Source organism: Hippopotamus amphibius, chromosome 12, assembly GCF_030028045.1.
Source record: "Hippopotamus amphibius kiboko isolate mHipAmp2 chromosome 12, mHipAmp2.hap2, whole genome shotgun sequence".
NCBI classification, from domain to species: Eukaryota; Metazoa; Chordata; class Mammalia; order Artiodactyla; family Hippopotamidae; genus Hippopotamus; species Hippopotamus amphibius.
Genome location: NC_080197.1, coordinates 31,583,822 through 31,597,967, shown reverse-complemented (window position 1 = coordinate 31,597,967; position 14,146 = coordinate 31,583,822). Strand labels below are relative to the sequence as shown.

The following is a 14,146-nucleotide window of genomic DNA, read 5'->3' as shown; positions in this document are numbered from 1 at the left end:
GATTTCTTCATTCCCCCATAGATGCTCCCTCTACCCCATGCTCCTTTCTGGAGCGGGGGTGATGGGGATATACCAAGAAGCTGTCCCCAAGGTCCCCAGTCCTTGAATCTTTGGACCCTGGTCTGGGTGTGTGGGGGGTGGGGGGAGCATCTCCAGCTTCCCCAAGAACCTGCCCCACCCACCAGGTGGGAATGGCCCCGACTCCATGTTGGTCCCTTGCCTCCATGACATGGGGCTGCAGGCAGCACTTTCTGTCCTAGTGCAGCTGGGACAAAGGCCTCAGTCTGCACCATCTCGGGTGTGTGCCATTCTTAGTCACTTGTCCTCTCACAGGACTAACCCTCCTGATGGGGTCCTGCATACCGACTGTCCCCTGCCCGCCACTCCTGGTCTGGGGCCTGACCTGCTCCTTACAAGCAGCCCCTCGGGTCCCCCTGCCCCCTTCTCTGGGGTCTGTGATGGGGGACAGGGCCTGCTGACCCCCAGAAAGCTTGGAGACAGTCTCCAGGTGACCCCCTCCCCCCGCCCCAACTCACTGTCTCTCTCCCGAGTCCAGAGAGTCGCAATCACAGTCGCAACAGCTCCTGTCACACCGCAGCCACACCGCTGTCAATGACAGCCTGGAGGCCGGCACCCCTCCCCCACCGCCCCTGCACAGGTCCACGTGCGTCCCCAGATGCCTGAATCACTGCTGACGACTGGGACGTGGTGGCCATGGGCTCCTGGGGAGCCACTGAGAAGGGGGGTGGTGGCCACGTCACCTCAGAGGGGACACCTGCAGACATAAATAGGCAGCCAGCGAAGGCAGCGCAGCGCAGTCCACAGAGCAGCACTGCACACTGTGCCCACCTGCGCCAGGATGCCCGACACCACGCTGCCTGTCTGCTTCCTCGGCCTGCTGGCCTTCACCTCCGCTTGCTACTTCCAGAACTGTCCAAGGGGCGGCAAAAGGGCCATGTCCGACCTGGAGCTGAGACAGGTACGACCGTGGCCCATCTCAGGGCTGCTGGGCAGGGGCAGAGGCCCAGGGATGGCACCACATTGCAGGGGCTGGGGAGGGAAGTTGTGGGAGAGGCAGGCTTCAAGGGAAGTACCCAGCAGAAGGGAGGCTTGGCAAGGTCGGACAGAAAGGACCAGGCTGTCAGGCAGGCTCGGACAGGCTGCAGGACTTCCTGAACACTGTCCCCCCGCCCCAGAGAAGGGATGCAGGAAAGAGAGCTTTTCCCAGTAACTGGACTTGGGGCTGGATCAGGGAGAACTGATCCACAGAGGTGGCAAGACCTCCTCTGTGCCCATGGGGGCCTCACCTCCAGGACTAGCTGGAGCTTTGGAGGCTCTGTCCGCTCCAGCACTCGAGGCCTTCCCTGTTCAGTGCCCAGCCTCTCCTAGCCATGGGTCCCAGCCATCCCCACCCCAGAAGCTGGCCATTGTCCTGAGCTTGCCTAAGTGGGAGATGCCACCCAAGCATCCTGTAAGGAAGTTCTGCTGGGTACCTAGCCCAATTCTTTCATGCTGCATGTCCAGTGATTCCCTCATTCCATCTTCAGCAGAGGTAAAGAAAATCCAGTCACCATGCTCAATTCTGCCAAGGCACAGGTGGCCAATTTTGAGCTGCTGAACAAACTAGGGTGGGTAGGTAGGCAGCCTCCACAGACCACCCCTCCCTCTGCTTGGCAGCTTTGGAAGCTGGAGTCACCTAGGAGCCTCATGCCGTCCTCTAGGGCTCAGGTCCCTGCCACCCACAGGGTCAGTCCATAGGTGGGTGAGCAGAGGTCAGAGCCCCAGTGAGGCCCACTGGCTTGAGGGGCAGGGTAAGGCCACAGCAGGGACAGGACATGGGAAGGAGGGCCTGAGTGTGCCCAGGGTGGGGGCAGGGGCCCTCCCTGCGGCGGGGAGGGTGGGGGTGGGGTGCGTTTTAGAGATGGAGCTGCAGAGGAGGAAGGTCCGAATTAAGGGGAGGATAGCAGGCAGCTGAGAGAGCCGCACACCAGGAGGCCCCAGAGCTGAGAAGGAAGGTCTCTCCCATGTAGCCCACGAGGTCCCCTCCCTCAACGAAGGGGGAGGACGCTGAGGACTGTCACTGAGAGTCGGTCCTCAGTCACCTGAAAACCAAGGGAGCCGAGTAGATTTGACCTCCCTCCTTCGACAGCTTTTGGGGCCCCAAGAGCCCCGGGGAGGCCCCGAACCCCCGGCGCTCCTCGGCCCCGCCCGCCCCCGCCCCCGCCCCGCAGGGTCTCCCTCCCGGGCCCGGGGCCCTCGCCGCCCCCGGCTCATCCCCGCCCTCCCGCCAGTGTCTCCCCTGCGGCCCCGGGGGCAAAGGCCGCTGCTTCGGGCCCAGCATCTGCTGCGGGGACGAGCTGGGCTGCTTCGTGGGCACAGCCGAGGCGCTGCGCTGCCAGGAGGAGAACTACCTGCCGTCGCCCTGCCAGTCGGGCCAGAAGCCGTGCGGGAGCGGGGGCCGCTGCGCCGCCGCCGGCATCTGCTGCAACGACGGTGCGCGGGGCGGGGGCGGAGGAGGGCGTGGTGGGCGGTGCCGGGGCGGAGGCGGAGGCGGGGGTGGAGGCGGGGCGGGGCGGGGCGGGGCGGGGCCACCGACTCGCGCCCCGGCCGCGCGCTCAGCCCGTGCTCCCCGCAGAGAGCTGCGTGACGGAGCCCGAGTGCCGGGAGGGCGCCGGCTTCCCTCGCCGCGCCCGCGCCAGCGACCGGAGCAACGCGACCCTGCTGGACGGGCCGAGCGGGGCCTTGCTGCTGCGGCTGGTGCAGCTGGCGGCGGCGCCGGAGCCCGCGGAGCCCGCCCAGCCCGGCGTCTACTGAGCGCCCCTCTCCCCCCACCCCCGCCCTCGCAGTACGAAAAATAAACGGTTTTAAAGGCACTGGCTAGCCTGCGTCTCCGTCGCTGAGGGTGGAGAGGGGAGAGGACAGGAGGGTGGGGGACCAGTTCCCGGACCCCAAGCCGTGGGCAGGTCCGCAGGTCCACCCCAGAAAAGGGACAGATCCGGTAGGGGCAGCGATCTTGGGCCAGCACGATTCTAGATAGAACTACGAAAAGGGAAAAACAAAAACCCCAAACCAAAAACTACAGACTGGGCGACCTGGGGAGCAGGGAGTGGCTTTGAGGGGACAGGGTGGGGGATCCGGCAGAAGGATGGAAAGGAAAGCAGAGGGGGGAAAGACATTGGTGGATAAGACAGCAAGAGAGAGGGGGACAGCAGAACGATGGAGAGAGAGACACACACACATTGAGAGTCACAGAGAGAAGAGCGAGAGAGACGCAAGGGGAAGAGGCTAGGAGTTCCTGTCCCCATCTACATCACAGGACACTGAGACACAAACACCTTCAGGAATTCCCAGCCTGTCTCATCCAAGGCTGTGTTTATGTGCCCGCGTGGGGGGACAACATCACCCCGGACCCAGCAGAGAGGGGAGCTGGGTACCATCTGTCCAGGAAGAAACTAAGCACCCCCATTTCAGGCCACTCAACCAGCGTGAGAGACAGAGCCCACGGAAACCCTAGGTACATCCTCCCTCCCCTCAAACAGCCAGACAAACAGACAAGAAAAAAAATTGTTAGGGACATGCCCGGTGACCTTTGACCACAGTCATAGATACAGACCCTGAGATACACATTCGGAAGCACAGACACGCCTAGAGAAATGCAGACACAGTCGACTGAACCATAGAGAGGCGCGCGCGCGCGCGCGCGCACACACACACACACACACACACACACACACACTCTCTCTCACTCTCATATTAGGACCTTCCTGCCTTGACTGTGCCGCTTCAGGGCAGATGACTGCTAGCATTCGGCTGATGTTCTTCTATGTCCCTCTCGTCCCCTCTATCGCATCTGCCCCTTTATCTTCCTTCCCCTCACTCCCCTCCTTCCCCTGCCCACCTCCCCGCAGCTCCTTGGCCCTCTCCTGCCTCTTGTTTCTCTCCTTCTCCCCCTACATCCCTCCCTTGCCTCTTCTGCCCCCTTCCCCCTCTCTGTTACCTCCCATCCTTCTCTCTCTACCCCCTCTCTTCTCTGCATCCTCTCCTTGAGATTTCTTGCTCCAGGTCTTGGGACCGCAAGGGGCTGCATCTCCTCTGGAATCCTCCCAGACTTGGAGGCCAGGAGGGAGGCCAGGAGAGAGCGCAGGCACGGAGAAGTCACTGGAGCCCTGACCCCAACACCCTGCCTCAGGGCAGAACCTGGTGACTTAGTCTCAGTCAGCCTCAGGCTCTCTTCTGGTCTTAGAGCTCTGCTCTGCCATCATCCTGACCCAGCTCAGTGTCCAGCATGATTAGGTCTGGCTGGGGCAGGGCCCACACCGGCTTCCCTCCCTGCCATGGCCTCCCTCTCTGCCCTCGTGTGGCGCACTTCCCAGACCTGGGGCGGGACCAGACCTAACAGGAATTTAGTAACCCTTCCCAGATAGAGGGCAGTGGGAAGAGGCAGCTTGGTTTTTAAAAAATGGATCATATGTTCACCATCACTAATTATTAGAGAAATGGAAATCAAAACTACAGTGAGGTACCACCTCACACCAGTCAGAATGGCCATTATCAGTTTACAAATAATAAACGCTGGAGAGGGTATGGAGAAAAGGGAACCCTCCCACACCAGTGGTGGGAATATAAGGTGGTGCAGTCACTGTGGAGAACAGTTATGGAGGTTCCTTAAAAAACTAAAAATAGAGTTGCTATATTATCCAGCAATCCCACTCCTGGGAGTGTATCCAGAAAAGACAAAACCTCTAATTCAAAAAGATACATGCACCCCAATGTTCATAGCAGCACTATTCACAATCACTAAGACATGGAAGCAACCTAAGTGTCCGTCACTAAGACATGGAAGCAACCTAAGTGTCCGTCGACAGTTGAATGGATAAAGAAGATGTGGTATGTATCTACTATGGAATATTACTCAGCCATAAAAAAAGAATGAAATAACGCCATTTGCAGTAGCATGGATGGACCTAGAGATTATCACACTAAGTGAGGTAAGCCAATCAAAGACAAATATCATTTGATACCACTTATATGTGGAATCTAAAAAAATTATACAGATGAACTTATTTACAAAACAGAAACAGACTCACAGACATAGAAAGCAATCTTATGGTTACCAAAGGGGAAGGAGGGGAGGGATAAATTAGGAGTTTGGGATTAAAATATACACAGTACTATATATAAAACAGGTAAACAACAAGGACCTACTGTTGCACAGGGACCTGTATACACTATCTTGTAATGAACTATAATGAAAAAGAATCTGAAAAGAATACAGAAAAGAAAAAGAAAATATATATATTCATATATATGTACAAGTACACTGAATCACTTTGCTGTACACTTGAAACTAACACAACATTGTAAATCAACTGTCCTTCAGTTTAAAAAAATGGATCATAAACTTAAATGTAAAATCTAAAATTATAAAACTTCTTTTAAAAAATTTAATTATTTATTTATTTATTCATTTATTTATTTATTTAAGCTGCACTTGGTCTTCACTGCAGTGTGTGGACTCTTTGTTGTAGCACACAGGCTTCTCTAGTTGTGGTGCATGGGCTCTGGAGAGCCCTGGGCTCAGTAGTTTCTTACACAGGCTTAGTTGCGGTATGTGGGATCTTAGTTCCCTGACCAGGGATCGAGTCTGGGCCCCCTGCATTGGAAGAGCTGAGTCTTAACCACTGGACCAGCAGGGAAGTCCCTAAAATTATAAAACTTCTTGAAGAAAATATGGGAGAAGTTCTTTATGATCTCAAGTTAGCCCTGACACCAAAAGCAAGATCCACAGAAGAAGAAATTTGATACATTTGGAATTCACCAAAATTAAGAACTTCTGCTCTTTATTTTATTTACTTTATTTTTTTGGTTCATGATGCACCATATTTAAGACAATATATAATGTTGTTTTTACAGAATGATGATAATTTGGTTGTGTACAACAGGAACAATTTTCCCCACTATGTATATTTAAAAAAAAAAAGTCATCATAAATGGGTGTTGAATTTTGTCAAAAGCTTTTTCTGCATCTATTGAGATGATCATGTGCTTTTTATCCTTCAATTTGTTAATATGGTGTATCACATTGATTGATTTGCGTATATTGAAGAATCCTTGCATTCCAGGGATAAACCCCACTTGATCATGGTGTATGATCCTTTTAATGTGTTGTTGGATTCTGTTGGCTAGTATTTTGTTGAGGATTTTTGCATCTAAATTCATCAGTGATATTGGTCTGTAGTTTTCTCTTTTTGTAGTATCTTTGTCTGGTTTTGGTATCAGGGTGATGGTGGCTTCATAAAATGAGTTTGGGAGTGTTCCTTCCTCTGCAATGTTTTGGAAGAGTTTGAGAAGGATGGATGTTAGCTCTTCTCTAAATGTTTGATAAAATTCACCTGTGAATCCATCTGGTCCTGGACTTTTGTTTGTTGGGAGATTTTTAATCACAGTTTCAATTTCATTACTTGTGATTGGTCTGTTCATATTTTCTATGTCTTCCTGATTCAGTCTTGGAAGGTTATACCTTTCTAAGACTCTGTCCATTTCATCCAGGTTGTCCATTTTATTGGCATATAGTTCCTTGTAGTAATCTCTTATGGTGCTTTTTATTTCTGTGGTGTCTGTTGTAACTTCTCCTGTTTCATTTCTAATTTTATTGATTTGAGTCCTCTCCCTCTTTTTCTTGAGTCTTGCTAGACGTTTATCGATTTTATTTATCTTCTCAAAGAACCAGCTTTTAGTTTTATTGATTTTTGCTATTGTTTTCTTTGTTTCTATGTCATTTATTTCTGCTCTGATCTTTATGATTTCTCTCCTTCTACTAACTTTGGGTTTTGTTTGCTCTTCTTTCTCTAGATTCTTTAGGTGTAAGTTTAGATTGTTTATTTGGGATTTTTCTTGTTTCTTCAGGTAGGATTGTATCGCTATAAACTTCCCTCTTAGAACAGCCTTTGCTGCATCCCATAGGTTTTGGATCATTGTGTTTTCATTGTCATTTGTCTCTAGGTATTTTTTGATTTCCTCTTTGATTTCTTCAGTGATCTGTTGGTTATTTAGTAGCGTATTGTTTAGTCTCCATGTGTTTGTGTTTTTTACAGCTTTTTTTTCCTGTAATTGATTTCTAATCTCATAGGGTTGCAGTCAGAAAAGATGCTTGATATGATTTCAATTTTCTTGAATTTACCAAGGCTTGATTTATGACCCAAAATGTGATCTATCCTGGAGAATGTTCCATGCTCCTGTGGGAATTTGATTGGAATTGTGTAGTAATAGAACTGTGGCTACATTTTCCAGCTCCATTTGCACTTAGGTGTGTCCATACGGCCATGTTCTCATCAATAAAATGTGAGTAAAAGGAATAGTGAACTTAAGACAGTGTGAGCCTCCTCCACACTCTTTCCCTTCCCACCCAGTGGAATCCACACATCCTGGTCTCAAACATGCAGATGAAGATGGGGCCTAGGGGATGAGAGAACCACATGACAGCAGAAACCTGGGTCCCTAAGTGACAAAGTGGAACAGAGCTGGAATGCTCACTGAGGGCTGACAGAACAGTCGGAATTAAACAGTGACCTTCTCTATGTCCCTAAGGTCTCTTTACCATTTGAGTGTTTTTATTACCGAGCCTAGCTTTACCTTAACTAAGTATAACCCCTGAACTCTGAAACAATTAAAAAATGAAACAAAAGAATGTGACACCTGGAGGCCAGAAGACTGCCTTTGTTATTGATAGAACTGATAGTAGAGGATGCAACTTCGATCTACCGGCAAGGAGGCTTCACAAAGCTGAATAGCAAGCTAGAGCTGTTTTCCATTCCAGACACGAGGAGCTGGACCTTCACAGCGCTTCCCGCTGAGTTCCTGCATTTGCGCTGTGACAGCACGTGCTTCCTGGGATGGCAGCCTCATCCCAGAAGGGATCAGAGGGGAGGGAGTGGGACTGTGCCTGCTCCTTTCCTCTCCCCCTCCCCCTCTCCTCTCCCCCTCCCCCTGCTAGTCAGCTACTCCCTGGGAGGAGTGTTACCTCAGGAAAACCCTTCTACACAGAACAAAATATAGGGAAAGGGAAAAAATATTTCTGACCTCTACCCCATGGACAATCATCTTTTATGATGCTGGAAAAACTTCTGGTATAGTTTCAAACCTTCCAGATTTAAAAACTAAACTACAGTAATTTTAGTAGGTATGGAAGCAGGCCAAACTTATTGTCCACATGGACCCTACCGAAAACTGAAAGAATCCGCCTGCCAACGTAGGGGACACAGGTTCAAGCCCTGGTCTGGGAAGATCCCACATGCTGCAGAGCAACTAAGCCCGGGTGCCACAACTACTGAGCCTGGGCTCTAGAGCCCACAGGCCACAACAATTGAGCCCACATGCCACAACTACTGAAGCTCGTGTGCCTAGAGCCCGTGCTCTGCAATAAGAGAAGCCACTGAAATGAGAAGGCCCTGCTTGCCGCAACTAGAGAAAGCCCATGCGCAGCAACAAAGACCCAATGCAGCCAATAAATTAATAATTAATTAATTAATTTAAAAAGATTTAACACAGGTTTTTTTCTTAATTTTTTGGGGGGTACACCAAGTTCAATCATCTGTTTTTATACACATATCCCCGTATTTCCTCCCTTCCTTGACTCCCCCGTATTTTTTAAAATGTACTGGAGGAGCTGGATAGTACAGTGTAACATAAAAATAAATCACAGCAATAAATGCTCAGTGATGCAGTCAATGATTATAGTTTTCAGATTGGAATGCTTTGTCCTAAAACTTCTCACAACTGTGAAGAGCTCATCTCTGAGGTTGCCCACAGTATTCTGGTATGCACACATACACATTTTTGTTTTACAAATTACTATTATTTCATAATGTCTAGATACTAATTCACATCTTTTTTAACAAAGTAAATTTGGGGCATCTCTTCATATCAAAACATTTATCTCTACCACAATCTTTTTGTTTTTTTAGTTTTTATTAAGAGAAATTTCAAATATACAAAAAAGTAGAGCCACTAAACAAAAACCCCTGGGGTACCCACCCCCTCCTTCACTCCCACAATTATCAACACATGATCCTTCCTTCATCTCTACCTCCACCCCCTCCTCCCACCCCCAAGTCATCCCAGCGGTCATCCCATGTCATCTGTAAACGTTCCAGTGTGCATTTCTTTCTTTCCTTTTTTTTTTAAAAATAAATTTATTTATTTATTTATTTTTATTGGTTGCATTGGGTCTGCGTTGCTGCACACGGGCTTTCTCTAGTTGCTGTGAGCAGGGGCTACTCTTCATTGTGGTGCGCAGGCTCCTCATTATAGTGGCTTCTCTTGTTGTGGAGCATGGGCTCTAGGCACGTGGGCTTCAACAGTTGCGGCACATGGGCTCAGTAGTTGTGGCTCATGGGCTCTAGAGCTCAGGCTCAATAGTTGTAGCGCACAGGCTTAGTTGCTCCGTGGCACGTGGAACCTTCCCAGAGCAGGGCTCAAACCCATGTCCCCTGCATCGGCAGGCGGATTCTTTACCACTGCACCACCTAGGAAGTCCTCCAGTGTGCATTTCAAATGAGAGGGACTTTTGTTAAAGACATGACCACAGACTGTTATCACATACTTGCAAGCCCCAAGCCAAAACTCAACAACACATAATCATCAAATATTCAGGCACTGTTCAGATTTCCCCAGGTGTCCCATGAATACATTCTTCATGATTCATTGATGTCTGAGTCCATCTTTTCTTAAGGTACAAAATAGAGTATTGATCCTCATGGTGCTTCAACCGTCTTGTTTTCCTGAATGTCTTATAGAGAATGGCTTCCAATCTCTTTTTAGTATATTTGTTATAAGCAGCTATAATCATGAGATGACCTTATTGTGTGTATGTCACCCAGCCTGACCTGTTTAGCTACATATTAAAATAATGTTATTTAGTACTAAATTACTTTCCTTTTCTCTACTTTATATTACTGCTAGGACTAATTATATGTTTTTGTTTTTTTATTTAATTTGTTTATTGGCTGTGTTGGGTCTTTGTTGCTGCACACAGGCTTTCTCTAGTTGTGGCGAGTGGGGGCTACTCTTCATTGTGGTGTGCAGGCTCCTCATTGCAGTGGCCTCTCCTGTTGTGGAAAACGGGCTCTAGGCACGTGGGCTTCAGTAGTTGCGGCACATGGGTGCAATAGTTGTGGCTCACAGGCTCTGGAGCGCAGGCTCAGTAGTTGTGGCTCAAGGGCTTTGTTGCTCCGACGCATGTGGGATCTTCCTGGAGCAGGGCTCAAACCCCGGTCCCCTGCATTGGCAGGCAGAGTCTTAACCACTGCGCCACCTAAGAAGTCCCAATTATATGTTTTTTTAAATTGTGTGTGGGTGGGCATGTTAACTAGGAATTTCATTTCCAGGTAGTAAAATGGGTTCACAAAGTACTAGTTACACGAAGCAGGAGTTGGGAACCACCACCCTGCACAAGCCCCAAGCACTTTGGTGGTTTGAAGGAGTCATTCCAAGGAGGACACAGGCCATGGGGCTGAGCCAGGAGGAAGAGTGAAGAATGGCAGCAAACCTGCTTCTGCACCCTCTGGACATCAAACCACTTCACTTGGCACATGTGGCAGCTCTCCCAGCTCCTCCTCCTCACCGGGCCCAGATTGACACCACCTCCAGATCGTCCCCTGGAAAAGAGGTGTCAATCTGCCCCTGTGTCATTGAGATCAGAAAAGAAAACACTGGAGGGGTGAGAGGACCCTGAACTCTCTCTCTTACACAGCTCTGCTCTGTGTAAGCCTCTGGGGTTTGGAGGGTATGCAGGGCACTGAGAGTGAGGTCCCAGAGGAAGATCCCAGGCTTCCTGCTGCTGTGGCAGGTGGACACCCAAGCTTGGAAAAGCACAAACCCCTAACCTTGTGTCTCTCTAGTGGAGGGGTGTGGTTCCTTTTGGTTGCTTCCTTCTCCATCTGTGTGGTTTCTAAGGGACCACAGAACTTTGACATGGTCCTCAAACGACCATTTATGAGAATCACATACTTCCTCATAGTTGATTTGAACAGGACTCAGCTTTCAGTCATTTCTTGACCTGCTCTCAGAGCCTTGTCAGGAACCACTGGGGATTTCAAAGGTCTCACCCCTATTCTTTTCATACCTCTTGGTAATAATGATCATTTTTTCATTAAAATCTTTTTTATTCTAGTATAATATACGTACAAAAGTGAACAAATCACGTGTGCCATCTGAATGAATTTTTCTAAACTGAACACACTTCTTTAACCAGCTCCCAGGCCAAGAAACATAATGTGACCAGCACCCCAGAAGCCCCCTTACACCCCTTCCCGTCATTACCACAGCCAAGACCTCTAGCACCATAGCTTACTTTTGCCTGGTTTTGTAAATTATATAAAGAAAACCTTACAGTCCTCTTTAGTATACTTTTTCTCCCTCCACTCTGTCTGTGAGACGGCACACTGCTGTGGGGGTGGGGGCCTCTGAGGGAATCCTCATTGTGTGAGAAAGCCACAGACAACATTTAGAAACTACTAGCCGATTGTGACGCACTCCTGTTTTATTTGCAGCGGGCGTGTGGGCACGCACCTTCTGAAATCGCTTGTCCCACAGCACAAGTAGTGAACAGGGGCACGTTCTGGGGGAGAGGGGTTAGGCTTTTATAGATTTTCCAAAATGGGTTTTGATCCAGGAAGAGACAAGAAGCATAGGTTGCGGAGTCTCTCTATTCATCTCCTCTGCATTTTGTGGTCATTTCTGTGGCTATGGGCTCTCAGAAACCCCTGTCCTGCAGGGTCCCCAGTGCTGTCACATCCCCTCACTGCACAGGCAGGAGCAGGGCTCCTGGCTTCCATGCAACACTGGGAACCCAGGGACTACTTGATGGGACAACAAGCCAGGAGGGGGTTGTGCTGGTTCTCCAGCCCCGCCTCCCCAGCTTGGCCACGCCTTCTGAGAGTACCGGTGGCCTCCTGTGGCCTCAGAGTCCAGCTCCTTGGGAAGCATGAAGGCCCTTCGGCTGCCCCAGCAAGCTCCCCTCATCCAGGCCAGCGCTCCTGTGTGGTCCAAGCCTGCTTCCAGATGTCAGGAAGTCTTTCATTCTCCGGGACCAACCGCCTGCCCTTCCTCTGGTCCCCTGTCAGACCCTTCTCTCTGCAGGCTCCACTCTGTCGATTTGGACCTTAGAAAGTTCCTCTCATGTCCAGCCTGCTGTAGGCCCCCAGCTCTGTTTGCAGTGGGAAGCTGGGGGCTGTTTCCGTCTCCCTGGGAGCCGGCCGTGTCATCCCCCTCCTTCCTCTATCCACCCCGACAGGATGGCACCTTTCTCCCCTGGGGCGGCGGCTTTAATTCCCTCTGAAGCGAAGAGAGCCGGCGATGTTCGACTCCCCCAACACCCTCCCCTCCCAGTTCTGACACTCAGACACCAGTCGGGTTGGAGGGGGAAAAAAATCTGCTTTATTTCATTGTCATAATTGCTGGGGGTGACTACGGAGGGCGCGAAGGCTGCGCTCGGACGGTGTCGGGGGCCGGCGGGTCTCAGCGCTGGGAGAAGGCGGCCTCGGGGTCGCAGGCGGGGTCGGAGCGGCAGCCGTCTGCACGGAGAGACGCCGGGTCAGGGCCCGCCCCGGCCCGCCCCGCCGGCTCCCGGCGCCCCGGTCCCGCCCCAGCCCCGGCCCGACTCACCCGGGCTGCAGCAGATGCCGGCGGCGGCGCAGCGGCCCCCGCTCCCGCACGGCTTCTGGCCCGACTGGCAGGGCGACGGCAGGTAGTTCTCCTCCTGGCAGCGCAGCGCCTCGGCCGTGCCCACGAAGCAGCCCAGCTCGTCCCCGCAGCAGATGCTGGGCCCGAAGCAGCGGCCTTTGCCCCCGGGGCCGCAGGGGAGACACTGGCGGGAGGGCGGGGATGAGCCGGGGGCGGCGAGGGCCCCGGGCCCGGGAGGGAGACCCTGCGGGGCGGGCGAGCGCGGGGCCGAGGAGCGCCGGGGGTTCGGGGCCTCCCCGGGGCTCTTGGGGCCCCAAAAGCTGTCGAAGGAGGGAGGTCAAATCTCCTCGGCTCGCCTGGTTCCCAGGCCAGGCGGGGCCGGCGCGGGAGAGGGAGCGGCGGGGCGACCCTGCGCTGCGGGTTCCCCAGCCGCGAGCGCCGCGGCCCCAGGGCTGGGAGCTCACCTTGCGCACGTCGAGGTCCAGCGCGGCCCGCTTGCCGCCCAGGGGGCAGTTCTGGATGTAGCAGGCGGAGGTCAGCGCCAGGAGGCCGAGCAGGCGGCAGGCGAGGCCGGGGCCGGCCATGGCGTGGGCGCGCTGGGTCCGGGGTCCGGCGGCTGCGGCGGTCCCTCTGGCCCCGGCCTTTTATGCGCGGCGGCCGCGCGGGCGGAGCAGCGTGTAAGAGGGCCGCCGCATGGCTGGTCACGGCAGGCAGGCCGCGGCGGGTCAGGGCCTGCGCCCCCGGCGCGCCCCCTCATTTGCAGGGGCCGGGCCAGGTCAAGATCACCGCGTGGGCTAATGGCTAATGGACTGGCGACGATAGCGAGTGCCGCCAGGGGAAGGAAGCAGCTCTGGGAACGGAGCCCGGGCGGTGGCCTGGGTCCTAGGGTCGGGCAGGGAGTAGGGCGGCTGCGGCCCAACCAAGGACTGTGGAGCCCACTCCCAGTACCTCGGGGCGGGGGGTCGGGATGCACGCTCGGGCCCCTCCAGGCCAGAAGAGCTTCCGGCAGGACTCCCCATCTGCCCTCCTGGCCAACCACACGCGCACCCTAGTTCTCCTCTGCACGGAAGTTCTCCTCTTCCTGAACCCAAATTTCCTGGAACCCCAGCCCCACTCCCCACACCAACATCCATTTCCCTGCACCTGGAACTTGGATAGGATAGGATTTTGTTTTCTCTCACTTCTTACTGATATTCAGCCTTTCCTTCAACTGTCAGGTAGGCTACGAACCACAGTGGAATTTGCAATACCCGAGGCTTTGTGGCAAATCAAAAGGGCCGATTTCTTCCTGTCCCCATTACAGCAGCTATTGCACCTGTCTCTAAACACCAGACTCATCATCACTTTGAAATTATGACAGTTATTGGACCTGCCACTAGATCTTGTTATCTAATGCCTTAAATAAAGAAGCACATTTGTGACTGTATCTCAAATGTTTTAATATTTTGATACCTGATCATAAATA

At 52.2% G+C, this 14,146-nt stretch overlaps 2 protein-coding genes across 2 annotated transcripts; one reads left to right on the top strand and one right to left on the bottom strand.

Annotated features, from left to right (window-relative positions):
• Positions 1-817: 817 nt before the first annotated feature.
• Positions 818-2,873, top strand: AVP (arginine vasopressin). The gene is made up of 3 exons (XM_057702794.1): positions 818-979; positions 2,292-2,493; positions 2,636-2,873. Exons 1-3 carry the CDS (start codon positions 860-862, stop codon positions 2,812-2,814), a joined length of 501 nt encoding a protein of 166 aa, XP_057558777.1. The 5' UTR covers positions 818-859; the 3' UTR covers positions 2,815-2,873.
• A 9,539-nt stretch (positions 2,874-12,412) lies between these two features.
• OXT (oxytocin/neurophysin I prepropeptide) lies at positions 12,413-13,293 on the bottom strand. The gene is made up of 3 exons (XM_057702813.1): positions 13,146-13,293; positions 12,664-12,865; positions 12,413-12,572 (listed from the first exon to the last, which is right to left on the bottom strand). Exons 1-3 carry the CDS (start codon positions 13,263-13,265, stop codon positions 12,517-12,519), a joined length of 378 nt encoding a protein of 125 aa, XP_057558796.1. The 5' UTR covers positions 13,266-13,293; the 3' UTR covers positions 12,413-12,516.
• Positions 13,294-14,146: the final 853 nt, after the last annotated feature.

Bases quoted from the DNA above. Each gene is read 5' to 3' on its own strand.
- OXT (XM_057702813.1), bottom strand. From the start codon at position 13,265: ATGGCCGGCCCCGGCCTCGCCTGCCGCCTGCTCGGCCTCCTGGCGCTG. The intron at 12,866-13,145 runs GTGAGCTCCCAG...CCCTCCCGCCAG, and splicing joins TGGACCTCGACGTGCGCAAG to TGTCTCCCCTGCGGCCCCGG. The intron at 12,573-12,663 runs GTGAGTCGGGCC...CTCTCCGTGCAG, and splicing joins CGGCATCTGCTGCAGCCCGG to ACGGCTGCCGCTCCGACCCC.
- AVP (XM_057702794.1), top strand. From the start codon at position 860: ATGCCCGACACCACGCTGCCTGTCTGCTTCCTCGGCCTGCTGGCCTTC. The intron at 980-2,291 runs GTACGACCGTGG...CCCTCCCGCCAG, and splicing joins CCGACCTGGAGCTGAGACAG to TGTCTCCCCTGCGGCCCCGG. The intron at 2,494-2,635 runs GTGCGCGGGGCG...TGCTCCCCGCAG, and splicing joins CGGCATCTGCTGCAACGACG to AGAGCTGCGTGACGGAGCCC.